Source organism: Ctenopharyngodon idella, chromosome 7 (assembly GCF_019924925.1).
Source record: "Ctenopharyngodon idella isolate HZGC_01 chromosome 7, HZGC01, whole genome shotgun sequence".
Classification (NCBI taxonomy): Eukaryota; Metazoa; Chordata; class Actinopteri; order Cypriniformes; family Xenocyprididae; genus Ctenopharyngodon; species Ctenopharyngodon idella.
The window spans coordinates 25,342,725-25,370,678 of record NC_067226.1 but is presented as its reverse complement, the minus strand read 5'-3'; the positions used below and the strand labels follow the sequence as shown (position 1 = coordinate 25,370,678).

General features: G+C 37.6%; 4 protein-coding genes across 4 annotated transcripts; 3 read left to right on the top strand and 1 right to left on the bottom strand.

Annotated features, from left to right (window-relative positions):
• Positions 1-2,713: 2,713 nt before the first annotated feature.
• snrpf (small nuclear ribonucleoprotein polypeptide F) lies at positions 2,714-4,753 on the top strand. Its single transcript, XM_051901436.1, has 4 exons — positions 2,714-2,881; positions 3,546-3,671; positions 3,908-3,972; positions 4,515-4,753. Exons 1-4 carry the CDS (start codon positions 2,879-2,881, stop codon positions 4,579-4,581), a joined length of 261 nt encoding a protein of 86 aa, XP_051757396.1. The 5' UTR covers positions 2,714-2,878; the 3' UTR covers positions 4,582-4,753.
• Positions 4,754-8,321: 3,568 nt separating this feature from the next.
• Positions 8,322-9,870, top strand: LOC127515597 (serine/threonine-protein kinase pim-1-like). The gene is made up of 4 exons (XM_051899431.1): positions 8,322-8,435; positions 8,547-8,597; positions 8,698-9,076; positions 9,263-9,870. Exons 1-4 carry the CDS (start codon positions 8,322-8,324, stop codon positions 9,550-9,552), a joined length of 834 nt encoding a protein of 277 aa, XP_051755391.1. The 3' UTR covers positions 9,553-9,870.
• A 2,988-nt stretch (positions 9,871-12,858) lies between these two features.
• amdhd1 (amidohydrolase domain containing 1) lies at positions 12,859-18,827 on the top strand. The gene is made up of 9 exons (XM_051898921.1): positions 12,859-13,085; positions 13,827-13,933; positions 14,016-14,080; positions 14,195-14,472; positions 15,760-15,985; positions 16,080-16,204; positions 16,339-16,432; positions 16,537-16,697; positions 18,573-18,827. The coding sequence occupies exons 1-9, from the start codon at positions 12,946-12,948 to the stop codon at positions 18,676-18,678; spliced, it is 1,302 nt and encodes a 433-aa protein (XP_051754881.1). The 5' UTR covers positions 12,859-12,945; the 3' UTR covers positions 18,679-18,827.
• A 58-nt stretch (positions 18,828-18,885) lies between these two features.
• Positions 18,886-27,924, bottom strand: si:ch73-71d17.2 (RPA-related protein RADX). Its single transcript, XM_051898920.1, is given in 16 exon segments — positions 18,886-19,104; positions 19,476-19,628; positions 19,754-20,056; positions 20,363-20,412; positions 20,487-20,549; positions 21,270-21,343; positions 21,901-22,025; positions 22,238-22,411; positions 25,056-25,163; positions 25,255-25,380; positions 25,452-25,543; positions 25,644-25,707; positions 25,710-25,751; positions 26,042-26,213; positions 26,656-26,807; positions 27,296-27,924. Coding segments are annotated over 16 exon segments (2,415 nt in total). The 5' UTR covers positions 27,891-27,924; the 3' UTR covers positions 18,886-18,982.
• Positions 27,925-27,954: the final 30 nt, after the last annotated feature.

Sequence of the window (27,954 nt, the reverse complement as noted above, 5' to 3'; positions counted from 1 at the left end):
CTGGTAGTACTCACACCATCTACAACGTCACAAAGGCTCACCCCGATCGGCCTGACGGGGGCACTACAGCGATGACAAGTATGAAATTGCTCATAACTCCTGAACCGTTACGCCCGGAACGCACCGAGCCGACGGTCGGCCGTTGGGCAGTTTTTGTTCATCGGCTGACTAAGCTTTCTCAGTGTGTTCCGCACCGTCGGCTGAAGTTGGTCCTCGTCGGAGCTCGTCAGGTCAGTCGGGCCATCTGATCATTCTGATTGGCTGTTCAGCTACTGCCACCTGCTGGTACGGAAAGGCATTTCTTCTTACACAGGCGCAGAACGGATGTGCTACTTGGCCGCCGGGTGTTGAGCGTCGGTTTGGTGTGTCAGGGCAACTTTGGACCCAGACGCTGCCAATGTGAGCCAACCCCGCAGTCTGCTTGGTGTGTTCCGGGCTTTAGTTGTAGGCTCAATTCTTGGCTCAAGAAGGACAAAATTCGATGGTTGAGAAATTTTCATGTATTTTTCAATTTTTTGAAAAACCTACTTTTGTGAACTAGTCCTAGGTTTTTGGCACGACTGGAACCAAACCAGTGCAGCAAGATCTCTGGAGTTTGATTAACAATAATTATCAAAAAAAAAAAAAGGTGAAATCTCTAAGAGCCTCCAAAACGTTTGAAGTGGGCGGAGCCACTTTTACTAAAATGGCTATAACTTGTGAACGAAATGAAATATTTTCACCAAACTTGGCACACATATGTAAGAGCTCATTCTGTTGTCTTGTGTAAAAGGACGCGGCGACTGGCCACTTGGTGGCGCTAGACCGGACCAGAATATAAATGTAACTCTTATACCTTTTTGTCATCCTAACATACACAGTGATGCGTAATGAAGTCCAACAGAGCAGTGCAAGAATTTCAAATTTTGGGGGGACAATTTGGCCATTTCTAATTATTGGGGGGACTTAATTGTCCCCCTCAGTGTCTATGGTGGTTACGGGCCTGCTTTGAGGACATTCTCGTATCTCGAAAAACGTGGTCGGCAGCAGCTAATGAAGTTTGAGCAGCTATCAGACAAGGTTAACGGAGGCCGATCGGAACGAAACTTGCTGGGCCTATTTGACTCATGGCCCTAGAGGCCTTTGAGAAATTTAGAAGAAATCGGCCAATGGGAGCACCTTCGTGTTTCTCATGTGCGTAAAGGATTGTGCATCACACGACTTTTTCGCACACGGCCACGACATTCATACCACATGGTAGAACTCCTCATTCTGAGGACCGCCGCTGTCCATCAAATCGCTCATTAAATATTGGAGATTATTTCAAAAACCAACTTTGGCGAACTAGTCCTAGGTTTTTGGCTCAACCTCGATAACTGTTAAAAGGCTTTATAAACCATATCGGCTGTAAATGGTCCTTTCCATCTATGATCGAGATGGTTACAGGCTTGCTAATTAAAACATAATTCCTTTTTACGCATGTGCTTAAAGGTCTTAAAGCGCTTGAACCCCGATAACTGCTGCTCGCAGCTATATTCTAAATATTATATAATGGCAATGTTGAATATCATGTTTAGATTTATATTTAATATCTAAGAAAGTATATAGCAAGCTGTCATTTAACAGCAATGCACTGGTGAGGTTAAATACATTTAAATGATTATTGTATTTTCATTAGCAAAAGTAATTCAGTAAGAATATACATGTAATTCAGCATTTTATAATCTCACTGTAAGAAACAGTTTCATTCAACATTCTATGATGACTGTTTTCACAATGTTCTATTTTTCAGTTTATCAAAGAATCTTATTTGATTCTTAGAAAATTCTTGGATGATTCTTGTTTGATCTCATTAGGATTTGGTTCCAAATTATGTTAAAAATACTGTAAAAGAAATCAAAGCATTAGGGACATTTTGAGATTTAAATCATGTGAAATCAGTTGACAGAAAAGAGTGTATATTGATTTGATCAAGGCAGAAAAGCCTTGTTTTAAGATTGGTCAACAGGAAGGTATAATAAAAGATGAAAGACGGACCACTTTCTAAAATATTGAAAAAAATGCTTGTCTGGAATGCGGATCTGCAAAAGATTTCCGCTCTAATCCGCTACTGTTGGCTTTCAGGCAGCTTTTCTAATCTTTGACTCATTCACAAAGTACCCAACACATCATTGGAGTTTAGAACAATTCATCAGAATCTACTATTTGCAAACATATCAACACAGAGTTTATTTTGTGCTGGATCTGTCTATATACTCTATATACATCCTCTCTGGAGATACAGCGAATCTGTTGCCATGTCATCCCTGTCAGCCAAGTTTACATGACATTACAGAGAGGCTGTGTCCTCTTTTGAATAGATGGTAATGAAATGCAAACAAAAAATGCTGGATAAGTCTTCAGCTAGAACATAAAACAACTGTGGAAGATCTAATTGTGTGTTTTATTTATTTATTTATTTGAGACAGAATTACTGTGCAAATAAAGGACACTGCTGTCCGATTTAGATTAGTTTACTGTCGTTTTCAAACATAAATGTAACAGTATGACTGAAAAGTGTTGTACTCAGTGAATGCATTCTGAATCAAAACAAATGGTAAAATTATCCACAGACACTGCTGATGTGCTGGCAGTCTTTCTCGTAACCTATTATACAAAAATAACGCAAAAGTAACGCATTTTTATCAGTCTAGCCCAACTGTGATTCAATGGCCCTATTTCACGCCAGTGCTGCGTGTGGCGCTGTGAGCGAACGAGCTCTTCTCTCCCGTCGTGCGGTCAAAGGTCGCTCGTAGTCCTTCCCTCTTTCGGCGGCAAGGCGTGCGAGTGTGTTGCAGTAGCCTATGCTATTTGAATAAACAATTTTTTTCTGCCGTAATACTACTTTAGCAGTCCAGTCATGGTAAGTTCACCAGAATCTTTTCTTTTGCTCAATATTTGAAGTTTTGTTTAGAAGAGCGACGTGGTTTTCATTCATGAATGAGCTGACAATGCGGCTGCGTGTTAGCATCTGCAACGTAGACTGGACGTTGTCTCTAGTTATTATCAATGTTTCTTTAAAAACATTGATCTCTTATCATCAAATTTTCCACTTGTCACAATCTAATCATTTGCACTCCGAAGATAACTAGTAAAAATGCTCTCTGTGTAAAATCGCTCGCTTGTTTTCCTTGAGAAGATACTAAAGTTCTTCGTATAGAGTTAGTTTGCTTTGCACCTAATTCCAGTGGGGTTTAATAAGAATACCATAACACTTAAAAGATACTCGGTTAAACTTGAGTTCTACTGATCTTTTTTTTCTTTTCTTTTGAGAATAAAGCTATATTACATACAGTTTAATCATGCATTGCATTTCATTGGAATAATGTCTTTCTACTGAGCAGTTCTAGCAATGTTCATACCAAAAATATCATTCAGTTCCTTGTGATATCCAACAGAAGCATTTGACCCTAGTCTTACTTTTTTGTTGGAATACTATGAATGAATTCTCATTGTGATATTTTAGGCTCCAAATTATGATACAAATTTTTTTCAAAGTTAATGTCTAACACTGAACTTTTCTGCAGAGTTTGCCTTTGAACCCCAAGCCCTTTCTGAACGGTCTCACGGGAAAGCCTGTGATGGTGAAGCTGAAGTGGGGGATGGAGTACAAGGGGTACCTAGTGTCCGTGGATGGCTACATGAACATGCAGGTAAGTCTGAATATAATAAACCATTTATGAATGCGTTAGTCATTGATGCTGATGTTTTGATCTCCTACATATAATGTTTTTAGCAAATTCGCTGTCTCTGCAGGTGCAATATCCAGTGTAATTGCAATCCCCATTCACATTTGATTTTAAAATTGATTGCGATAGGTTCAGCAGAACATAAACATTGTAAATAGTCCTTTTGGGTTAACTGAGCTCTGTCCTTCTGATGTATCTAGCTGGCCAACACAGAAGAGTATGTGGATGGAGCATTAGCAGGTCATCTTGGTGAGGTGCTCATCAGGTAAGGTTTTGGATTTAAAGTCAATAGAGTAGTGCAGGGATGACATGAAAACCCAGAAGACTAATTTGTCAGCGGTTCCCTCGAGATTTTCTCATTTGGGGGGTTTTCACTTTGAGTAAAATAAGGTCCATGGTAAACAGTAGTTATGATACTTGAATGTTTTATTCTACAATATAAATTACACACACCCATATCGAAAGCACAAATTTTGAAGCTGTTTATTTAATTAAAAAAAAAAAAAAAAAAAAAAAAAAAATCAAATAAGCAACTAGATAATGTGTAATTTGTTGTGAAACAAAATGTCCTAGTATTGTCAAGTTATGTTTACCACAGGCTTTATTTTACTTAATTTTTAATTGAAAAACCCCATTGTAAAACCCCACAGCAAAATCTTGAGGAAACTAGCGGCAAATTACTCTTCTGGGTTTTGACATCATTCCTGGACCACTCAGTTCATGACTCTGCATTAATGGGAAATGCATATTTTGTGTTCTACTACTAATAATGTTGTTTTTTCCTTTTTTTTTTTTTTTTTTTTTCAGGTGTAATAATGTTTTGTACATAAGAGGAGTAGAAGAAGAGGAAGAAGATGGAGAGATGAGAGAATGAAGAGTGAATCGATTTCTTTTTCTAATAGATTGGAAGATTTATTGGTTAATTTGCAGTTTGTATTCGGTTTTATGTGAAACTGTTTCTTTTTTCCTTGTAAAATTGTTAGTTTATTTTTTACACTGTAAAAGCTATTGGTGACGCAATGAGAAATAAATTGTGCACTTTTGTATGTTTAAGTTGTCATTTCTTTAAAATTTAAAGTCAACATAAAATCAAAACTGACCCTACTCAAAGGGTTAGTTCACCCAAAAGCATTTGTCATTAATTACTCACCCTCATGTCGTTCCACAAGGAAGATATTAAGATATTTTTGATGAAGTCTGAGAAATTACCACATTCAAAGTCCAGAAAGGTAGTAAAGACAAAAGTCCATGTGACTACAGTGGTTCAACCTTAATGTTATGAAGTGACAAGAATACTTTTGTGTGCAAAAACAAAAATAATGGCTTTATTCAACAATGTCTTCTCTACCCTGTCATTCTCCTCTAAGCCGTTTACGTTGAAGACACATTGCAGAGCTTCCAGTTCCTACGTCTAGATGTCTACAGTAGTGATCAAAAAAGAAAATCATCTTTGAAAGTAATTTGATGCTTCAAATAAAGATTGTAAAAATTACGTAGTTAGATCAGTTGGTGGTGACAAGTGTGTCAATGAATTTATCATGAAATCCATTCAAAAACGCTGATTCATCCAGTAATGAAAAATGGGTCTGTATGAGTGAATCATTGAATCACACATAACAATTGAAAAAATGCATTAAAAGTAATACATTTCTTTTAAATGGATCGCAGTAGTTAACATTTTGTCAGAACCTCGTTTTTTTCATAAATGTGTTTTTGTGTAGTTGTTTATTCAGAATCGTCATCTCTATTTAAAAAAATAGTGGGAGTTTTATTGATGCATCCCATCTCAACCCTTTTAACTGTTGTTTAAAAAAGGTACGAGTCAGTATTATTAGATACATTATCCAAAGTGTTTTTATTGTTAGCATGCACATTAGCTTCCCTTAAAACTGGATTCAGCTTTAAACGTGTTTAATAATTGTTGATTTTCAAAGCATGAAACTGAGAGGCAGCCGTCCAAAACATTCTAGTTTTATTTAACCTGAGGACAAATGTTTTTAAAAGGTTGTGTGATCTGTTAAATTCAGCATGCACTGCATATACAGATTCCTACACAATGTATGTTTACTTTGAACAAAATTAAAGTAATTTATCTCTAAACAAAGATTCTGGCAGTGAACATGTTTGTGCCACACACAATTCATAAATGTTGTTGTTTATTGACTTTTCATGTGCCTGTCTTGATACTCAAGAAAACATTGTTTGGAGGAAACATGAAATATGTTAATGTAAACATCTCTGCATAGTATAGTATGCAGAGATAGGTATAGTATAAATCTTTTGGAAGTTTCTGTGTTCAGGTCCTCTACTTGAAAACATCTAAGAAGAGAAGTAAGTATTTCATACACATAACCTTAAAGATTTAACTCCTAAAATTTAAAACAAAGCTATTTTATGCATCACTTTGGATGCACAATGCTTAAATATGCGATAACATGTATTAAAAATTATATATTTTATTTATTTATATAGCAAAGCAATTATTTTATCAATGGATAATAGTGGTCTGTGTATTTATGTTGTATTTTGTAAGTTTTTATAGGCCCTATTTGTTAAACGGACACAGGAATTCATTTAAATTGGGTAAAATATTGTTTTTATTGTTAAGTGAAAAGTTAAAGTGAGACCCTTGGGGTGAGATGTTCTAATTAGAAATATTTTCCTAAATATACCTATATAACAAATAATCCTTTCAGCAAGAATAGGAAACAAGCCCATTTCTCAGCGGTGAGGAGAGTTCAGTCTCACGCGCGTTCGAAAGCTTCACTCCTCAGTCACGTAATAATGAAGTAGAAGGCTGTCTGTGCTGATTTGTTAAACATCCTCAGTTTTCGCAGTCTTCTCGTTGCTGTCTCTTCTGCTGTTCGTATTGAGTTTCCCCGAGTCAACATTTGTTATCATGACAATGTTGAAGCGAAAACGTAGTTTTTGCGCTCAGGTGTGCGACTCTTACAGCGGCACATCCTCATTCAGCACCGATGCGGCTAAAACCCATCAGCCCGTTAGTGTTGTTGAGGAAGATGAGATGCCAGTGAGAAAGAGAAGGAGGACGGATAGTTTTGAGAAGCTGCCGTCTCTTCATTTCTGTGACTGGAGCGGCAGCTCAGATCATACCACTGCGAATGAGAGAAGTACTGATGGTAAATCAAATGACCGTTTGAGAATGTCGTTGAAGTGTCGTTACAAATCCACACCAAAACACATTATATCAAAATATAACTGAAGTTTGATCAAGGCAATGAGCAGAAGGCTTGTTTAAAAACTATATAAACTATATAAACTGAAGAATCACCATAATGAGTATGCAATGTCTAATAATTATTATTGATTGAAACATGCTTTTGTTCAATATTCCCTGCTTTAGATCAGATTTCTCTACTGTACAGCGCCTGTGCTCTAGAGGATCATGGTCTTCAGGAACCTCTTTCCAGTAGACTTGATGTCCTTCCTCTGGCAGATCAACAGGTTCAAACCCCTCCAGTCCACCTGTTTTATGTTCTTTGTGATATGAGATGAAATTTGAGGTCAAATCTCTTCTACGTGTAATGTATGTCGGCCCCTACCCTGATTGCTGTTTTTGTTTATTGCGTATCATCAGCCTGTTAGTGAGGGAAGTGATAGTGAGGAGAGCCAGAGGAGGAAGAGTAGTTTTGGCGAGCTGCTCACTCTTCACTGGAGCTGCAGTTCAGGTCAGGGTCAGAAAGTGGAGGATCAGACCACTGCAGCCGTTAGTGAGAGACACGCTGAGGGTAAATCCAGCGACCATTTGAGAATCTGTACATCATAAAGTCTACATAATTTTCTGCTAGATATGAGTGTCCCTACATGGAAACCTAATTCATAAATTAGTGGAAATTTTTCTGTTTTGTTTATTACACACCGTCACACCTTATCAAAGATCAGTTGAAATTAAATCAAAGCCATGATCGGATGTTTATTCCAGCACATTTCATATATCTTTAAACACAGATGAACCCAAGCGGACATCTTTTAACAATGGCCAAAAGAGAAAACGAAGTTCTCACAGTGCTCAGGTGTACGACTCCCATCAGAGTACAACATCCAGCACCGATGCGGCTGAAAACCATCAGGCCCGTTAGTGTTGGTGAGGACACTGAGATGCCAGTGAGAAAGAGGAGGAGGACGGATAGTTCTGAGAAGCTGCCGTCTCGTCATTTCTGTGACTGGAGCGGCAGCTCAGATCAAAAGAGAAGTGCTGAGGGTAAATCAAATGACCATTTGAAAATGTGTAACTGTTTTCTGTTTACTAGAGCTCTGTACATCATAAAGTCTACATAATGTTCAGGTATATTTAAGTATCCATTAATGGAAACTTTAATGTTTATCATTCCCTGCTTTAGATCAGAATTCTCTACGGTACAGCGCCTGTGCTCTAGAGGATCCTGGTCTTCAGGAACCTCTTTCCAGTGGACTTGAAGTCCTTTCTCCTGCAGATCAACAGGATCAAACCCCTCCAGCTTCAGTCCACCTCAGTCCAGTCAGTCCAGAACCAGATCACAACAGAGTGGACGTGACAACTGAGGGTGAGTTTACAGCAATAACCTCAAACATTTCACTCACTGCTGTCCATGCTTGACATTTCATGTCAACTAAATGATTCATCTTTTAACAGACGACATTCTGAACCGGTATGAAATCGGCAGAATGCTTGGTAGAGGAGGATTTGGATCTGTCTATGAAGGGAAACGATTGGCGGATGACCTTGAGGTATCGTAATTTCCTTACAATATTTACTATATCCATTTCAAGTCCTTTTAGTGTTTACTACTTAGTGCACTTGACATGTTGGAAATGTAACAATTGTTTTTGGTTGATCAGGTGGCTGTGAAAATCGCCAGAAAGCCACGGAACATGAAATACATTTCCATTGTAAGTAGTCGACACTCTCTAAACTGTTCTTCCACTGTTTTCAAATTAAAATGTGTAAACACACTGACAGCACCTTCTTTCTTCATGATCTTTCTTCTAGCCTGGTCATCCCGCACCCCTTCCATTAGAGGTCGGCCTGTTGGTCCTTGCTAACAGGGGCCCCAAAGTTCCAGAGATCATTGAGCTGCTGGACTGGCAGGACCAACCTGACCAATACATCATGATCTTGGAGCGTCCCTCACCCTGCCAAGATCTCTGGGATTTTGTGGAGAGTCACGGCGGCACTCTCAATGAGGACACAGCACGGTATATAATGACGCAGGCAACAATGGCCGCTCACATGTGCTGTTCCCGTGGAGTTTTCCACCGAGACATTAAGTTGGAGAACCTGCTAATAAACACAGACACACTTGAAGTCAAACTGATTGACTTCGGGTGCGGGGATCTCCTGCAAGAATCCGCCTATGACGTCTTCTGTGGTACGTATTATGCATCAAACCTGTAGTTTTAGACTTCTAGTTTTAGAAGTTCTAGTGACAAGTTAAATTGGAATCATATAAACCATATCTCACTTTTGAAGCAGCATTTAAAAAAAAAAAAAATTACAAAGAAAACATGCCGTTGGATTTCAAGCTTACCCATCAAACAAAATCTCCTTCCTTCAGGCACTCGAAAGTACCGTCCACCTGAGTACTTCACAGAGGGCAAGTACCACGGTAAACCAGCTACTGTGTGGTCTCTGGGAGTGCTATTATTCTTGCTGGTGTGTGGACGCTTTCCAGAACCCAGAGATTTGCAGAGGATTGATGACGACGTCTGGTTTGAGCCTGGCTTGTCAAATGGTAAGATGACATTCATCACAACAAAGAAGACCAATTGTAATTTGAATCATACAAAACAAAGAAACAAGGAAAAAGTAACACCCGAGCCAAGTGGCTTTATAAAAGATGGATAATGTGGATAAAACATGAATTTTTCTTGATTTTCTGAACATACAGTATAGAATAGTCAAATCTTACAGCTTAATACAAAGACAGCAGGTGTAAAGTTTAAAGTAATAATCTGACTTTCTTCCATCGTTCTCACAGAATGCTGCCATCTGATTCGATCGCTCCTGCAGAAAAACCCAAGCTGGCGGATTGATTTGAAGAAAATCATTTTCCATGAATGGTTTATGGTATTGAGCCTAAGATCAGCTACAAATGATTTTGAAGATATATTTGCTTTTCATTTTAAAGTTTTTCTTTTTTTTTTTTAAATTCCCTATTTCCCCTAACAATTCATATTCTCTAAGAATGTCCTATGTATTTTTTTTTTTTTTTGCATGAGATGTCTTCTAATTCTTCTAATTGTAATGTATGTAGACGTCAACATATCATCTGGTGGTCTGATACAAGTGGCATCCCTCCCTCCATGCCTTGGCTGGTGACCCTTGGCTTGTGGCAATAATATAAGCATCTGGCAATATTACTTGTCAGAATTCCTCTCTTGGCTGCTCCAGAAGTTCATGCGAAAGCTGCTCCTTCCACGGCCCACTCCAAAGGATTCTGCACTGGATGCCACAGAATTTCCCATCTTTGGCCGCTCCATCCCTCTGCTTAGCATTTAGCATCTGGCTCATTGTTCATTAAATATTATTGTTCAATAAATATTATTTTATATAAATAATATTGGTGTATCTGGTATTGAGAAACGGTCTGTGTGTTAGTGGTGGGAATTTTTCAGCAACTTCAGCGCAGGTTACATTGACTTAACCTAGAGAATGAAAGCTCTAACAGACGCAGGTAATCAAGCACAAGCTCTCTCTCTCTCTCTCTCTCTTTAAAAATAAATTACTAATTACTAATTGCTTTATTGGGAGGGAGAGGAAATTTGTTAGATTGTTTAGGGAAATGAAAGGGATTTCTATATTTTCTTCATTTAATAGCCTACGCAAGTGATCTGAATTCAGCACAAAAACGTAGCGCAACAAAAAATAAATATAAATAAATGCAGCCGGGTATTCTATGCTTGGTTGCGCAATGTCGACTTTCTAGCTTTTTTGATTGGTCATAATATCTGCTGTGTTGTGTGAAAGCAGATATGTCAACCCAGAAAGAAGGGCAAAAAATCTTGAGAGAAAGACATCTCATAAATAATAACAGCCTAAAAACTTTAACTCTGTTACAGTCTTCAAGACCATCACACTATTCTCAACCTTGTCACATTCATATTTTATATTTATATCACCACCTGACATGTTAAGAACTAACACAATAAAATTGTGGTTTTAGTTAAACATTGTCACAGTCAGCAACACCTTCAGCAGCAGACGTCTACAAGCCAACACTCATCAGTTCACCATTCTCTGGTCTTGTCGTTCAACCTGAACCACTTACATGACTACTTACCTGAATGACACTTACCTGTGAGAACCTCTTCTCTACTCATCAGCCTCCCGTTGTCTGCTACCAGCTTCAGGCATCCTTCTCCAGTCTTCACCATCTGAAACAGATAAGAACTGTCATCCACCGCCAGCATTACATCAATTACCTTTATCTCAGTTACTCACCTGCTCACATTGCTTGTTTAAACCTCTTGTTTTAGATATTACCTGTGTTGCGTTCTTCTGTTCCGTGACAAACATCTAAATTAAAAACCTTTTTTACAGAGACCACAGACACAGTTTTTCTTTTTAACTTCATTCCCATTCAAATGTGAAAATTATCACATGTAATCACATGTATGTAAAAATGTTACATTTGTATGCACTTAATTAAAACATTTAAGAATTCCACTCACTTTAACTATTTATCCACTTAAGCTATTTCTTATAAGATATTACTTTGCTTTATGGTTGAAATCATTTTTTCCGTTCATGTTTGGTACGTCTGACCTTGAAATGAAGAGGTTCGAAGTTTGGCTAATTTAGGTTTGTGCAAGAATTATACAAGAGAAATAAACTTATTAATATATACATGCATTTCACAAACATAAACATCCATTTAAATAATTAAACAGAACGATAGGCCTATTATTCAAGTATTGTTGGACAATTATGAGTAATCATTCTGAACATCGCCACAAGAGGACGCTAGTAGCACGTAAATACAATTCAACTAGGTATGCCATAAACGTGATAAGCCGCTGATCACCGCGCGATAATAATAATCTCCAAAATCACGTGCACCCAATAATATCAGTGTGCAATACATAAACATCTAACATCAAATAGCACATAGAAAAAATTCGAAATACACTGAACAGAAAGAGTAATTATACAGGCAGAATGATGCTAATTGACTACTGTTTAGACTGAAAATTAAACTACGCATTTCTCAGTAAAAACAGGAAATATATAGACAATATTCACTTACTTGATATTTATGCACACAGCAACTCAATGTAGTCTTAAACTGAACAGCAATAGAGCATCAATGGATGAACTATAATAAAGCTGACAAACTTTACACTCTCTAACATGCGCTGCATCTTCTCTCTATACTGATGTGATAATTCTGCATATGGATATTGCATATTGAGTTATGCATAAAAACAAATCAATCGGCACATTAAGGTTATCCCAATATATAGGCCTTCTGAAGCGAAGCGTTGCGTTTATGTAAAAAAAAAAAAAAAAGAAAAAAAAAATCCATATTTAACAAGTTATTAAGTAAAATATCTAGCTTTTTTTTTTCCCCTTACGGAAAAAGTGTAACTGACGCAACGCCAGTTTACACTTTCTTCGTAACTTGAATACGGAAGGTGGTCTGGCGGAAGCTACATATTTTACTTAATAACATGTTAAATGTGGATTTTTTTTTACACAAACGCATCGTTTCGCTTCAGAAGGCCTTTATTAACCCCTCCGGAGCCGTGTGGAGTACGTTTATGATGGATGGATGTGGATACTTAGCTCATAATCGTTTGGTAACGCTTACCGCCATTATAAAGCTTGGATGCTTCAGGATATTTATTAATATTTCTCCGATTGTGTTCATCAGAAAGAAGAAAGTCATATACACATAGGAGGATGGCTTGAGGGTGAGTAGCCTAAAGCTTGGGGTAATTTTCATTTGAAAGTGAACTAATCCTTTAATGAATCGGAAGTGCATTCACAGAATGCAGGATATCATTGCATTCGGTTCGAAGTAAGAAGCACAACGAAGATAACGTTTGTTTTCCTTATACAGAATCGGCTGAATCTTAACATGAGCTCCTCCTTTACTGACTGACCATTGGTAATTTATCTACCAGTTTCCCCTCCGACCTTCGGCCATGTTATCTAATTTTTGCTTTGCTAAATATTTACCTACTCTTTCATCCCTAAGCTCTTCTCTAAAACACTAACAGCAAAGTTATACTAACAATGTCTGCAAACAGTTTTAGACTTTTGGTCAAGAATGCAACACAAGTGGTCTTAGTTTGTAGAAATGGTGAAAAGTATCTCACCAGGAATGGGATGCAGACTCTGGCTGTCGTTGAGAATGGCAGTGTGGTGATTGGACAGTAAGTAAGATTAATTCTTTATATTACTGATGGTCTGTCTGTTATTTATTGCCTGCTAAATTCAGCATGTAAATAAACGCTTGCAAAACGCAAAAGATCATATATGTGATATTTATTGTCCCTTTGTAAACAATTAGCCATTTTTTTATTTAAAAAATTAATATTTACAATTAAAAAAAAATAATATAGGATTCATGGCTCCCTCAAAGAGAGATTCATTTTTGCACGGTGTTGTATTAAAAATACTTTAGGTACAAAATTGTCCACAGAAAAGAGTTAATGTCCACAAAGATCCTAGTAAATCTAAAGTTTTGTTAAAGTGTCTTTTATTAACATTACTATGCAGTTAACATGAACTAACAATAAACAATACTTCTACAGCATTTAGTCAATGGTAATTACAACTTTTACTAATACCTTTTTTAATCCAAAGTTACATTTGTTAACATTGATTAATGCACTGTGAACTAACATGAACAAACAATTAATAATTAGATCTTTACCAACTAATGTTAACAAATATTAATAAATGCTTTAAAAAAATATTTATAATTTTTAGTTCATGTTAGCTAATGCATAATAACTCCTCATTGTAAAGTGTTACCAGTGTTTTTAATTCAAAAAAATATATTTTGTTATGGTTTGGGTTAGTCTCTCGTAATTATAAATAACTTTTTAAAATAACAATTTAAGTTCATGGTATGTGCTCATTTAGCAATGTGTGTGTGTGTGTGTGTGTAGTGATGGACTTATTAAAGCTGTTGGATCGGCAGACATCATTGAGTCTCAGTTCAAAGGAGCAAAGTTTGACAGTGTTCTGGATGCTTCCGGCATGTGTGTTCTCCCTGGTAAGTGTTACATCTTCCACCCAAAATAAACAGTTTGACCCCTTCTGCTGACAATTTTTATTAAAGAATCTTAATTTTGCAGGTCTGGTAGATGCACACACACATCCAGTGTGGGCTGGAGACAGAGTGCATGAGTTTGCCATGAAGGTTTTGCTCTCATTTAGTTCAATTTATCTCTCCCTTTGCATTTTGTAAGTCTTGGTGTTAGAGAAGATATCTGAACAAGTATCTTAATATCAAAGCATCTTGTTCTGTGTACAGCTGGCTGGTGCCACATACATGGAAGTGCATGAAGCAGGAGGTGGAATTCATTTCACAGTGGCACACACTCGCTCAGCAACCGAACAACATCTATTAGATGGGTTAAAGAGCCGTCTGGAGCGCATGATGAGAGCAGGAACCACGCTGGTGGAGTGTAAGAGCGGATATGGACTTGAGTTGGACACTGAACTCAAGATGCTGAGGGTTATCAATTCAGCGAGAAAGTCACTGCCAATCGGGATATCAGCAACATACTGTGGAGCCCACGCAGTACCCAAGTACACACTCTTTACAAAAAGATTTTGTCATACACAGTTATTGTAGTTTATTTTAGTCCTTGGGTTAGTTCACTCAAAAATGAAAATTCTGTCATTAATTACTCACCCTCATGTCATTCCACACCCGTAAGACCTTCGTTCATCTTCAGAACACAAATTAAGATATTTTCATAAAATTCGATGGCTCAGTGAGGCCTGCATTGCCAGCAAGACAATTAACACTTTCAATGCCCAGAAAGCTACTAAAGACGCATTTAAAACAGTTCATGTGACTAAAGTGGTTCAACCTTAATATTATGAAGCGACGAGAATACTTTTTGTGCACCAAGAAAAATAAAATAATGACTTTATTCAACAATATCTAGTGATGGGCGATTTCAAAACACTGCTTCATGAAGTTTCAGAGCTTTACGAATCTTTTGTTTCGAATCAGTGGTTCGGAGCATGTATGTGTACGTGTACGTGATTGCAGTAAATGAGGCTTCATTATGTCGTAAGTGTTTCGAAATTTCAATGGTTCACCACTGGGGGGAGTGACTTTGGCAGTTTGATACACGCTCCGAACCACTGATTCGAAACATAAGATTTGTAAAGCTTCAAAGCTTCATGAAGCAGTGTTTTGAAGTCACCCATCACTAGATACCGTTGAATAAAGTGGTTATTTTGTTTTTTTGGCACACAAAAGTATTCTCGTCGCTTCATTACATTAAGGTTGAACCACTGTAGTCACATGAACTGTTTTAAATACATCTTTAGTAGCTTTCTGGGCATGAGGGTGAGTAATTAATGACAGAATTTTCATTTTTGGATGAACTAACCCTTTAAATTGATTCTTGCCAATCCTAAAGTTTCTGAATAAATTAAATACACACACTTGTTCAGATATTAACTAAAAAAGAAAAGTTTATAAATGTTGAAGTTAACAAGTATTTTAACTAGATAGATAGATAGATAGATAATGAGAAATGTGTCTTGAGCATCAAATCAGCATATTAGAGTGATTTCTGAAAGATCATGTGACACTGAAGACTGGAGTAATGATGCTGAAAATTCAGCTTTGATCACAGGAATACATTTTATTTAAAAAAATATTAGAATATAAAACAGTTTTTACATTGTAATGATATTTCATAGTATTACCATTTTAATCGATCACATAAATGCAACCTTGGTGACCAAGAGACTTTCAAAAACAATAAAAAATCATAATGACCCCAAATTTGAACAGTGAACAGTAGTGTAAACAACTCTTAATTTTCATATGTTTTATTTTCTTTGTGTGTTCAGAGGAAAAACTATGGAAGAAGCCACTCAGGACATTGTGGCAGTGCAGTTGCCCAAGATAAAAAAGCTAACTGCTTCCGGTGATCTGCAGGTGGACAACATTGATGTATTTTGTGAGAAAGGTGTGTTCGATCTGAACTCTACACGTTGCATACTCCAGGCTGGCAAAGACATGGGCCTCAACATCAATTTTCATGGCGATGAACTCCATCCCATGAACTCGGCACATGTATGTTGGCATATTCACATAGTTTCTTGCATACATGCTTAAACATTCAAATGGTGTTGTTCTTACATCATCTGTGTCTCCTCTTTGTCTTCAGCTCGGGGCAGAACTTGGCGCTTTAGCCATCAGCCATTTAGAAGAAGTGACAGATGATGGAATCGCTGCCATAGCAACAGCTAAAACATCAGCTGTCCTCCTACCCACCACTGCCTATATATTAAGGTAAATAACCACAATGTTGATGTTCTCACCTTCCCTTTCCTTTTACTTCACTGTCCTGTCAATTATCAATGCAATAAAATAATTCAATGCAATAAAAGAGATCACGGATTTGATTCTCCTTGTGTCTGTTAAAGGCTTTCTCCACCACGTGCGAGAGATATGCTTGATGCTGGAGTCATAGTGGCCCTGGGCAGTGACTTCAACCCCAATGCCTACTGCTGCTCAATGGTGACCATAACACACAAACTTTTGTATTAATGAACAAATGTTGCCTGTAGAAATTTGACCTGATCACTTCATATAATTCCATTTTGTCTGTGTTTGTTTATTAGCCTATGGTGATGCACTTGGCCTGTGTAATGATGAAGATGTCTATGCCAGAAGCTTTGGCTGCAAGCACTATAAACGCAGCCTACGCTCTCAACCGTTCACATACGCATGGGTCGCTTGAAATCGGGAAACAGGGAGACCTTGTGATCACCAATGCTCCACGGTTAGATCACACGCATACAGAAGCTAGAGATCTAAAGGGGCAACTGCTGAATTCTTGTTCACAAGCAGTGTTGAGGGTAACGCATTACAAGTAACACAAGTTACGTAATCAGATTACTTTTTTTCAAGTAACAAGTAATACATTACTTTCAAATTTACAACAAAATATCTGAGTCCCATTTATTGACTGACACCTCTCTGGTCCCCTTGTTTAGAGAAATCATGAGTAAGTGCATAGGTGTTGTGTGCGCTGTGTAAACATGATGGTTATTGTAGCTCTAGCTCTGGACCTCAAGATCTACTTTCCTGCAACCTGGATTAAAGGGTTAGTTCACCCAAAAATGAAAATTCTGTCATTCATTACTCACCCTCATGTCATTCCACACCTGTAAGACCTTCGTTAATCTTCGGAACGCAAATTGAGATATTTTTGTTTAAATCTGATGGCTCCGTGAGGCCTACATAGGGAGCAATTTCCTCTCTCAAGATCCATAAAGGTACTAAAAACATATTTAAATCAGTTCATGTGAGTACAGTGGTTCAATATTAATATTATAAAGTGACAAGAATATTTTTGGTGCGCCAAAAAAAACCAAAATAACGACTTATATAGTGATGGCCGATTTCAAAACACTGCTTCAGGAAGCTTCGGAGCATAATGAATCAGCGTGTCGAATCAGAGGTTCAGAGCGCCACAGTCACATGATTTCAGCAGTTTGGCGGTTTGACACGCGATCCGAATCATGATTCGATACGCTGAGTCATTATGCTCCAAAGCTTCCTGAAGCAGTGTTTTGAAATCGGCCATCACAAAATAAGTCGTTATTTTGTTTTTTTGGTGCACCAAAAATATTCTCATTGCTTTATAATATTAATATTGAACCACTGTACTCACATGAACTGATTTAAATATGTTTTTAGTACATTAATGGATCTTGAGAGAGGAAATGTCATTGCTGGCTATGCAGGCCTCACTGAGCCATCGGATTTCAACAAAAGTATCTTAATTTGTGTTCCGAAGATTAACGAAGGTCTTACGAGTGTGGAACGGCATGAGGGTGAGTAATTAATGACATTATTTTCATTTTTGGGTGAACTACGCCTTTAAACACACCTACCTGCAACTTTATAGTATACCTGAAGACCTTGATTAGCTTGTTCAGGTGTGTTTGATTAGGGTTGGAGCTAAACTCTGCAGGAAAGTGGATCTCGACGTCCGGAGTTGAAGACCCCTGCTCTAGACTAAATGTGAACATGCATTTACTCATCTCACTTGCACAAAAACAGATTCAGTTTTTCTCAAAATAAATAAAACAGTGAAATGCAAACTCAGAATATTCCACAAACCTGCAGTAATTAAATGTTAAATAACACAAATATACTTTATGTATTTAATCTCACTTTATTAACTAATGTCTTTGCTGCTGACCTTTGATGATCCAGTTCAACCATATGAAATGGTTCATCAACCAGAACCATATTCTTTTTTTTTGTTTTCATTGCTGACTATTGACTTTCTTCTCTTGCATTATTTCACTTTTGGTGTGAAAGGGCCTTTACATTTGCCAAAAAACAGAAAGTTTTTTTTTTTATATAAAACAGACAGACAAGCCCAGGCCCGGTGAAAAAAAGCAAAAGTAACATAACACATTACTTCCCATAAAAAGTAACTAAACGCAATTAGTTACTTTTTCTCAATATTGTAATGCATTACTTTTAAAAGTAGGTTTCCCCAACAATTATCACAAGTTGTTTGAATAAGGCATAAAAACGGTTTAATATATGAAATCAGTTGTTGAGATTCAGATTGTGACTGGTGCTTGATGGGACTTGTTAAGGAGGTTGTTATAATTTGAGTTCTTTCCCTCTGCTGCAGGTGGGAACATCTGGTCTACCAATTCGGGGGCCATCAGGAGCTCATCAGATATGTCATAATCAAAGGCGAGATTGTTTATGAAAATGACAAAGTCTTGAACCTTTGAGTATCATGCACCACAGCCAGTCCTTCAGTGAAGCAACAAGATTGTGTGGTAAAATTTTATTACCATGGATAGTAAACCTCATGTAACCATACTCAAAAAATAAAAAAACATATTTTGTTGTTTAAATAAATAAATATATATATAAATAATGTGTGTATATATCACCCTTGATTTTTGTGTGTGTGTGTATATATATATATATATATATATACACATAAATCAAGGGTGATTCTGTTTACAACAGCTATATAAAATCATACAAACTTGTTTTATATCAATGTGTCCTTCCATCTCCAGAATGCTTCTATCGTAAAGGAAATGCACGATTTAGTACCAATTCCAGCTTCTCTGCTCCTAGTGCACATGCATCTAACACACACAGTAGTCTTTGATTGGTCAACTGATTTGCAGTGGCGATCATGTCAGCTGTTGGAGAAGAAAGAGAAACCAGATTTAAAATTTTTAGCTATTTTATTACACACAAGAAATAAAAATGATAAATAAAATAAAATGCTTATATATAAATTAAATAACCAGTTAAATGAACATATGTAATTATTTAAGAGAAATTCTCCTTATATAGAATCTTTTGGCATAAAGTGTTCTTTAAAATTGAGTCAAGAACTCTAGGGTTCTATATAGAACCCCATCTAAGAGTGTACTACTACATTTATTATCTGAAAGCATTATCAAATTAGATAAATTTTACAATTTTTGTGTTAATGTATTAATGAACAATGTGTTTTTACATTGAAATTCATTCCAAATAAATAAATATGTAATATATACATATTTACCGGGGCTTGGGGGCAGGGCATGTGGTGAAAACCCTCCGTGTGATAGGATAGACTCCCAGGAGTTATCATGTGAAAGGGGGAGGGGCATCCAGTGCAAGTTTCCCGGGGCAGCAGGCAGAAAAAGAACATCAAGCATCACTCCATCTGATAAAGCTATGCAAACAAGGGAAATAAAAACATTTTAAATCACAATACTACAAACACGCTGTGACTGACACTTTGACTTCACACTGTTCATGCAAAAAACAAACGAACAAAATTGTGTTTCGAATGTGCACCTCTCATTGTCAGAGTGAAGTAGCCTGTGTAGCAGGAGGCGGGGCTAAATGACTCCAGCTCTCTCTGTGGGAGGAGCTTGTGAAAGTTGTTAACCTGCATCCCCACAGCAACAGCCTGAACATGTCGTCGCTCATAACAAAAAACCCGTGGCCGAGTTTCAATGGCAACACGTGTCAGTCCCAGGCGTGAGGTCATGGGACTAGTGGGCGGCGTCGAGAACTCTTCGTCATCATCTTCATCATTACTATCATCGTCCTGTTCTCCGACTAGAAACTCCATGGCACCATCAAACAGAGAAAAATCTACAGGGCACAAAGACACACGGATCTTTCACTAGAAATTCAATGCAAATTTGCAGGGGATACAAAAATGTGGAAGTACAATCAGTTGTTTTCACAAAAGCCATGGAGCTGTCAAAAGACTTTTGCTGACAAATAAACAGAACTTTCTCAGTCCAGGTAAGATGGAGAACGAGTAAACATTGTTCAATTACTTCCGACACGGTCACAATACAAAGCAGGTTGAAAATCTGTGAGTTTACGCCCAAGAATACCTGTGAATTTGTATGGTTTGTGTAATTGGTTAACAACGCCACTGCATTCTCTTACCCCTCTCTGCGTCATCCTCTGTTGCAAATGGTTGCAGGGGTGGTACCAACCTGAGAAAGAGTGAATTATTATTCTCCACTCAATAACAGCAGTACTTCTGTATCAGACAGAAACACATTCTTACCTCTTTCTAGGGCTAGCACTGCTGAAAAGTTTCCGCTTCACGGGTGTCCTGTGAGGTTCAGACCTGTGGTAAAAACAGTTATAAATGAACATTAAGGGACAGTTCACCTAGTAATGAAAATGTAATAAAGGTCTCATATTCTTGTTTTTCTTAGAAAAATCAAAGGAAGAGGTTTAGCTGCTCTTTTCCATGCAATGACAGTGAAGGGGAACAGATGCTGTCAAGCTGATATCAAATCTCATTCACACTTCTGCTTCTGTGTTAAAGGGTTAGTTCAAGCAAAAATGAAATTTTACCCTCACCCTCACGTCGTTCTAAACCCGTAAGCCCTTCGTTCATCTTCGGAACACAAATTAAGATATTTTTGATGAAATCCAAGAGCTTTCTGACCCCGCCATCGACTGCAACGTTATTACTACTTTCAAGGCCCAGAAAGGTAGTAATTTTTTTTTTTGCACACAAAAAGTATTCTCATTGATTCATAACATTAAGGTTGAACCACTGTAGTCACATGGGCTATTTTAACGATGTCTTTACTACCTTTCTGGACCTTGAAAGTGGTAATAACGTTGCAGTCTATCGGAGGCTAAAAAGCTTGCGGATTTCATCAAAAATATCTTAATTTGTGCTCCGAAGATCGGCATGAGGGTGAGTAATAAATGACATTATTTTCATTTTTGGGTGAACTAACCCTTTAAGTTGCAAGACATAAAAGAACATTTTTGATCATTTCTGGATGAACTATTCAATACTTATATCAGAAACCCAAAATAACACACATACCCCTCTCTTTGCCGTGGCACTCTAGGGCTGAGTGGAGCTGATGGAAGATCTGAATACTGTGTTCGCCCATTGTTCTATAAAAGAATAGAAAATAGAGATATAACAGAGGTACACTACGACTCAAAAGTTTGGAGTTAGTAAGATTTTTTTATTTAAAGAAATGAATACTCTTACTCAGGATGCATCAAATTGATCAAAAGTGACAGTAAAGACAATGCTGTTTAATTTTTACTTTCTATTCATCAAAGAATCCTGAATAAACGTATCATAATATTTGATCATATTGTAATATTTAATACCATAGATAATTGATAATACTAAGAAATGTTTCTTAAGCATCAAATCAGCATATTAGAATGATTTCTGAAGGATCATGTGACACTGAAAATTAAGCTTTGCCATCACAGGAATAAATTATATTTTAAAATATATTTAGATAGAAAACAGTTATTTGAACCTGTAATAGTATTTCACAATATTACTGTTTTTATTGTATTTTTGAGCAAATAAATGTAGCCTTGGTAAGCATAAGAGACTTTTTTCAAAAACATACAATTCCAAACTTCTTATATCAGTGTATGTTGTTGGTTGTATAACATTGTGGGTTATTTGTTTCTGTCTATGTCTGTACCTCTCTGTGGTGGTGGTAGCAGGCAGCAGTGATGACACACTGAATAGCAAACTGCCGTTTCTCTCTGTAATTCAGCTTCTCGCACTCTAATTTCATCTCTCCTCCACTGATGAGACCAGCTTCCCCTGCACACACACACACACACAAAAATTAGCCACAGAAAGACCTGAAGAGGTACAGCACCACATTTGAGTATTTAATTAATTTATTCTACACTAAACTCAAAAGGTTACCGTTAGAGAGCATTTTTCTATGCTTGGTCCAATCAAAAATATATATCTTTGTATAAACACTGGCAAACTCTACAAACATCCTCAAGTCGTTTTCTGCTTCTCACCTTGTCTGTTTTCCATGAAGCTATTCAGTGAAACCGGAAGTGGTGGGTAGCTGAAATATCCTCCAATCACAGCTCTTTCCAGCAGGCTGCTCTCATCTACCTGCTTCAGCCAGTGAAGAAACTGGCGGATGGGCCGTACACCTCTGTATGGCATCACGGGGTGAGACCCTGTGCCTGTTTTCATGTTTGCAAATGATAGCAGTGGATTCTACTAATTATGCAAATAAATAAGTCTACGTTCACTACCGTTCAAATTTTTTTTTACCATTTTTTAAAGGAGTCATGATTTAAGAAATCCTTGATCGTTTGACATATAAGACATCATTGTACTATAAAAAACCTCCTGTAAGTTTCAGAACTCAAAACTTCCTTGTTAGTCCAAAAACAGCTTTTATTGAAACCAAACTCAGAAAACGGCTCGTTTCAGATTTTGTGATAGTATGTACAGGTGCTGGTCATATAATTAGAATATCATGAAAAAGTTCATTTTTTTATTGTAAATTATTTTTAAAAATGAAACTTTCATATATTCTAGATTCCCTACATGTAAAGTAAAACATTTCAAAAGTTTTTTTTTTAAATTTTGATGATTAGAGCGTACAGCTCATGAAAGTCCAAAATCCAGTATCTCAAAATATTAGAATATTTCCTAAGATCAATCAAAAAATGGATTTGCTAAACAGAAAAGTTCAAGTTCTTTAAAGTATGTTCATTTGTGCACTCAATACTTGGTCGGCAGCACATATTACAGCAAATGACTTGCTCCTAGCACAAATTACAGCATCAGTGAAGTGTGGCATGGAAGTGATCAGCCTGTGGCACTGCTGAGGCACTATTGAGCCTTCAGATCATCTGTATATTGTTGGATCGACTGTTTCTCATCTTTCTCTTGAAAATATCCCATAGATTCAGGTCAGGCATGTTGGCTGGCCAATAAAGCACAGTAATATCATGGTCAGCAAACCACTTGGAAGTGGTTTTTGCACTGTGGGCAGGTGCTAAAGTCCTGCTGGAAAAGGAAATCAGCATCTCCATAAAGCTTGTCAGCAGATGGAAGCATAAAGTGCTCCAAAATCTCCTGGAAGATGGCTGCATTGACTTTGCACTTGATAAAACACAATGGACCAACACCAGCAGACATCACGGCCCCCCCAAATCATTACTGACTTCAGAAACTTCACACTAGACTTCAAGCAGCTTGGATTCTGTGCCTCTCCAGTCTTCCTTCAGACTCGGGGACCATGATTTCAACATGAAATGCAAAATTTACTTTTATCTGAAAAGAGGACTTTTCAACCACTGTTCACTGTCCAGTTCTTTTTCTCCTTAGCCCAGGTAAGATGCTTCTGACATTGTTTCTGTTTCAGAAGTGGCTTGGTAGTCCTTTTCCTGAAGATGTCTGAGTGTGGTGACTCTTGATGCGCTGACTCCGGCTTCATTCTACTCATTGTGAAGCTCTCCCAAGTGTTTGAATCGGCTTAACTTGACAGTATTCTCAAGCTTGCGATCATCCCTGTTGCTTGTGCACCTTTGCCTACCCAATTTCTTCCTTCCAGTCAACTTTGCATTTAATATGCTTTGATATTTCACTCTGTAAACAGCCACCCCATTCAGTAATGACCTTCTGTGACTTACTCTCTTTGTGGAGGGTGTCAATGATTGTCTCCTGGACCATTGCCAAGTCAGCAGTCTTCCCCATTAGTGTGGTTTCAAAGAACAAAAGATACCCAGAATTTATACTGTAGGGATGGTCATTTAATGAAACTCAAATGTAAATATTCTAATATTTTGAGATACTGGATTTTGGACTTTCATTAGCTGTACGCTCTAATCAACAAATTTAAAAAAAAAAAAAACTTTTGAAATGTTTTACTTTACATGTAGGGAATCTAGAATATATGAAAGTTTCATTTTTTAAAATAAATTACAATAAAAAAATGAACTTTTTCATGATATTCTAATTATATGACCAGCACCTGTATAACGAAAGACCGCCTCTGCAGAAGATGATCAACGCCTACTTCTACTTCTTCATATCCTCTTTAGCCCACCCACCGATTCACACATGTCATGTAAAAGTAAATACGAGAGACGAAAACACAGGATTACTCCAGAAATAAAACAATAAGAGATGCCTCTGTTTTGCAGTGCCAAGTTGTGACACAGTCTTTGCATTGTCTTCCTTGTGATCCTAACATTAAGAACGCGTGGAAGAGCTTTATTTTTAACGAAGTCCCAGATCACGTCAGTAAGACATTGTTTGTTTGGTTCATTTTACTGCGGATTCAAAAGCAAAGCAAAAGCAAGCTGTTCAGAGAGACTGAAAATAAAAGATGATGCAGTGCCGTCTATATTGAATCCGATAATAATGCTGCAACACTTATGTGTGTGTAACAATGGGTCTCATTCACTAAGCATGCGTACGCACAAATTTGAGCGTAAAATCTCATATTTCAGATAGTTTATTTGATCAAAAATACAGTAAATACAGTGATACAGAATACATATGCTGATTTGCTGCTAAAAAACATTTCTTATTATTATCAATATTTCTGTGGAAATTGTGATACATTTTTTTTCAGGATTATTTGATGAATAGAAAGTTTAAAAGAACAGCATTTATTTGAAATAGAAATCTTTTGTAACTTTATAAATGTACTGTAATTTCTGATCAATTTGACGCATCCCTGCTGAATAATTTTAATTGATTTTTTAATTTTAATTTCTTTCAAAAACAAAACATTTTTCTGATCCCAAATGTTTGAACGGTAGTGTGTATTATATGTCTGATCTATGAAGGTGTAAGCGTGTTATTTACCTGTGCAGTAAATCTGGGTCAGTGACGTGTTGGTGAGATATTCAAAAGTTGTAGCTCTGTCAACTGCACTTCTGATCAGCTTTAGTCTAGTGCAGACAAGCAATGCCACTGAATTGAAAAAACAAAAAACAATACAGTTAGTCTGTAATAACAGCACAGAAACAGAGAATAACAATGAGAAAATACAGTGACGTGGTACTTGGATAGACACGGCTTTGAATGTCAGGCTGTGACGTGGAGAAAAGCTTGATCGTGATTGGCTTGTCTGATGTTCTATCTGCCAGTTGGAGCCATCGATACTCCTCGATCTCTGACCTTTGCCCATCTGCAAGGAAAAATATTTCAGTCTATTGGCTTAAGAGAAAGAATATTTTTTGTGTGTACCAAACATCTTACCTTTCTTTCTGACACGTTCTGGTCGACCAACAAAGATCACCACACCGATGACATCGCAGATGTGGCCTTGTGGACAACTAGGAAGCTCCTGTCTGTAAAATGATCACATAATACATTTCTCTGAGCTGTACAAGTCTTGGATTTCAATGTAAGACACTCGAGGATATTGAGATTGTGATTTTGTATCCATACCTGCAGATGAATGAATGAGGCAGGTTTGGCAAAACCCAATCTGGAGAAATCTGGTTCTTGGGATGATAGTAATTTGAGCAGTGGGGTTCCTGGAATTAAGACTGATCTCTAAAGGATGAACAGAAGAAGGTAGAATACAAAATGTTATAAATGAGAACAAACATTTACATCTAATTCATATACTGCAACATAGGCCCTGTTTACACCTGGTATTAAGATGCGTTTTGGTCGAGTATTACAGATTTTACTGTATTTTTGATCAAATAAATGCAGCCTTGGTGAGCATAAGAGACTGCTTTTAAAAGCATTAAAAAAAACTTGCCAACACCAAACATTTGAACGGTAGTATATACACTATGTAATAACTTCAAATGTTAGATGGGTATAATTCTTTCTACCAATGTGTGGCTCTGATTCCTGCCCCGTGCGGCTGCTGTAACTCTCCTTGACTCTGTAGTGACACAATCTTACAACTTGACCCGGATGCATGATTCGGTACCATTCCATACAGACTGTGTTCCACAGCACAACACAAGCACTGGATGAGCCATCACCCACCTGCAACTCTGCCTGAGAAACACAGATTGATGGACGAAGTTACTTTCAATGTCAAACCAATGTTGTGACACTTAAGTGATATTAGGCAACTATTCATTTTGAGAAAAATAGTTTTGGGAAAGTTGAATAATTCAGATGAGAAAGTCCTAAGAAGGGCTTTTAAAGAAAATATAGTTAAATCTTTGCCGGTAAACACAATCTAACATCTAAACAGGTGGAAGCAAGTGCCCACAATATCAGTCAAAACATATCATATATATATAGACCAATTCAATAAAATCACTAAAATGAGGCGATATGGTCCAGAATCCTGATATATTGCATCTCTACTTCTTAGTAGATTCTTTCTTACCAAAGCAAATTCAATTCTTTCCAAAACTATTTTAATATGACCAAGTTCCTATAAGTTACATAAATGTGCATGGAAAAGGAAGTCTTGTATTTGTCCTCTGACCTTATAGGGACATTCACATTTCTGATCTGCTTTCCCATAATACATCAGTCTGGATTTGTGAAGGATCCGCACACATAGGGCGCCCCGGTACTGGCGAGATCCACTCAAGAAACGTCGGCGTACTTCTGCGAGTGAAACCGTGGACCCGACATCTACCACCAGAAACAAAAGCGCATGCATGAACAGCAACATTTCATCATACATCATATTAAAACGTGGCACTCATCTTACTGTTTTCAGAAACACCTACTCCTATTCATACATACAAGAGGTTGAGATTCCTAACTGGACCTCATTTTTGTGCATTCACAATGTATCATGTAATGTGGTGTTAGGCTGAATTTAAAGGAATAGTTTACCTAAAAATGAAAATACTTATATATATCTATAATATCTTTTTTTTTTTTTTTTTTTTTTAAATGTGTGATTAGTATTACGGTTTGTTTGTTTTGTTTTTTTTGCCTATAATTCCTAGTGTGATTTTCAGTGAATTTTATTGAATCCAATTAGGGAATTTGAACCTAATACAAGAGAATTTTAGAGGGTAGGTGAAAACTATGGTACCCAAATTAAACGTTTATGATCGATTCCCTTCCCTTAAATGCTGCCTACGTAGGCAGCTTACAGCCTATGAACACACCATTAATTTCATCTCCAGAGTCCTCTGCGTCGGGTTCAGAGGGGGTCGTTTCCCGCCACATCTCTCCATAGAAGTCGTGATTGTTCCACAGCGGCAGGTAGGAGCTTCTGCGGGCTCTGAGGGGGCTTGCGCTCGGCTCTGCTCCCATCCACGGAATTGACCTCACATTGACGGATGAGAGCGCCCGAAGAGCCGCATCACCGCCGGAGAGTCTGTCCACCTCCAGACTGCACACATGAAAAGACCCGCCGTCTCCGTCGCTGTCTTCCCCGCGGCTGAACTCCACATTCCGTATGACGGAGCCGCAGTGAAGTTTATTCACGCTAACGAGTCTGTTTACAACGGGATCCAGAGACACGCGGATCTTACAGTCTCCATCCGTGATAGTGGCGTCAAACAGACTCTCTGACATCGAAATACTGTCCGGGAAACGGATCCCGAAGTCTGCATCTCTGCCGTAGCGCTCCAGAGAGATCACGTAAAGCGGTTCCGAGCGGGTTCGTGCTCGTGGGGAAGCAGACGTGTTAGATACTAACCTTTTTAGAGTCTTTTTGAGTGTGCAGCACTCAGAGGAACTGCCTGACAGGGCGGCCATGTCTGCGCGACACAATAACAATGTCACAAAGCATTGTGGGAGATTGAGTTCAGCACAGAATATA

What these genes read in the sequence shown, in the direction of transcription:
- LOC127515597 (XM_051899431.1), top strand. Translation starts at nt 8,322, where the DNA reads ATGATTCATCTTTTAACAGACGACATTCTGAACCGGTATGAAATCGGC. An exon ending in ACATGAAATACATTTCCATT is followed by an intron (nt 8,598 to 8,697) that starts GTAAGTAGTCGA and finishes TCTTTCTTCTAG; the next exon opens with CCTGGTCATCCCGCACCCCT. An exon ending in CGCCTATGACGTCTTCTGTG is followed by an intron (nt 9,077 to 9,262) that starts GTACGTATTATG and finishes TCCTTCCTTCAG; the next exon opens with GCACTCGAAAGTACCGTCCA.
- amdhd1 (XM_051898921.1), top strand. Translation starts at nt 12,946, where the DNA reads ATGTCTGCAAACAGTTTTAGACTTTTGGTCAAGAATGCAACACAAGTG. An exon ending in CGGCATGTGTGTTCTCCCTG is followed by an intron (nt 13,934 to 14,015) that starts GTAAGTGTTACA and finishes TTAATTTTGCAG; the next exon opens with GTCTGGTAGATGCACACACA. An exon ending in GTGATCACCAATGCTCCACG is followed by an intron (nt 16,698 to 18,572) that starts GTTAGATCACAC and finishes CCTCTGCTGCAG; the next exon opens with GTGGGAACATCTGGTCTACC.
- snrpf (XM_051901436.1), top strand. An exon ending in ATGGCTACATGAACATGCAG is followed by an intron (nt 3,672 to 3,907) that starts GTAAGTCTGAAT and finishes TGATGTATCTAG; the next exon opens with CTGGCCAACACAGAAGAGTA. An exon ending in CTTGGTGAGGTGCTCATCAG is followed by an intron (nt 3,973 to 4,514) that starts GTAAGGTTTTGG and finishes TTTTTTTTTCAG; the next exon opens with GTGTAATAATGTTTTGTACA.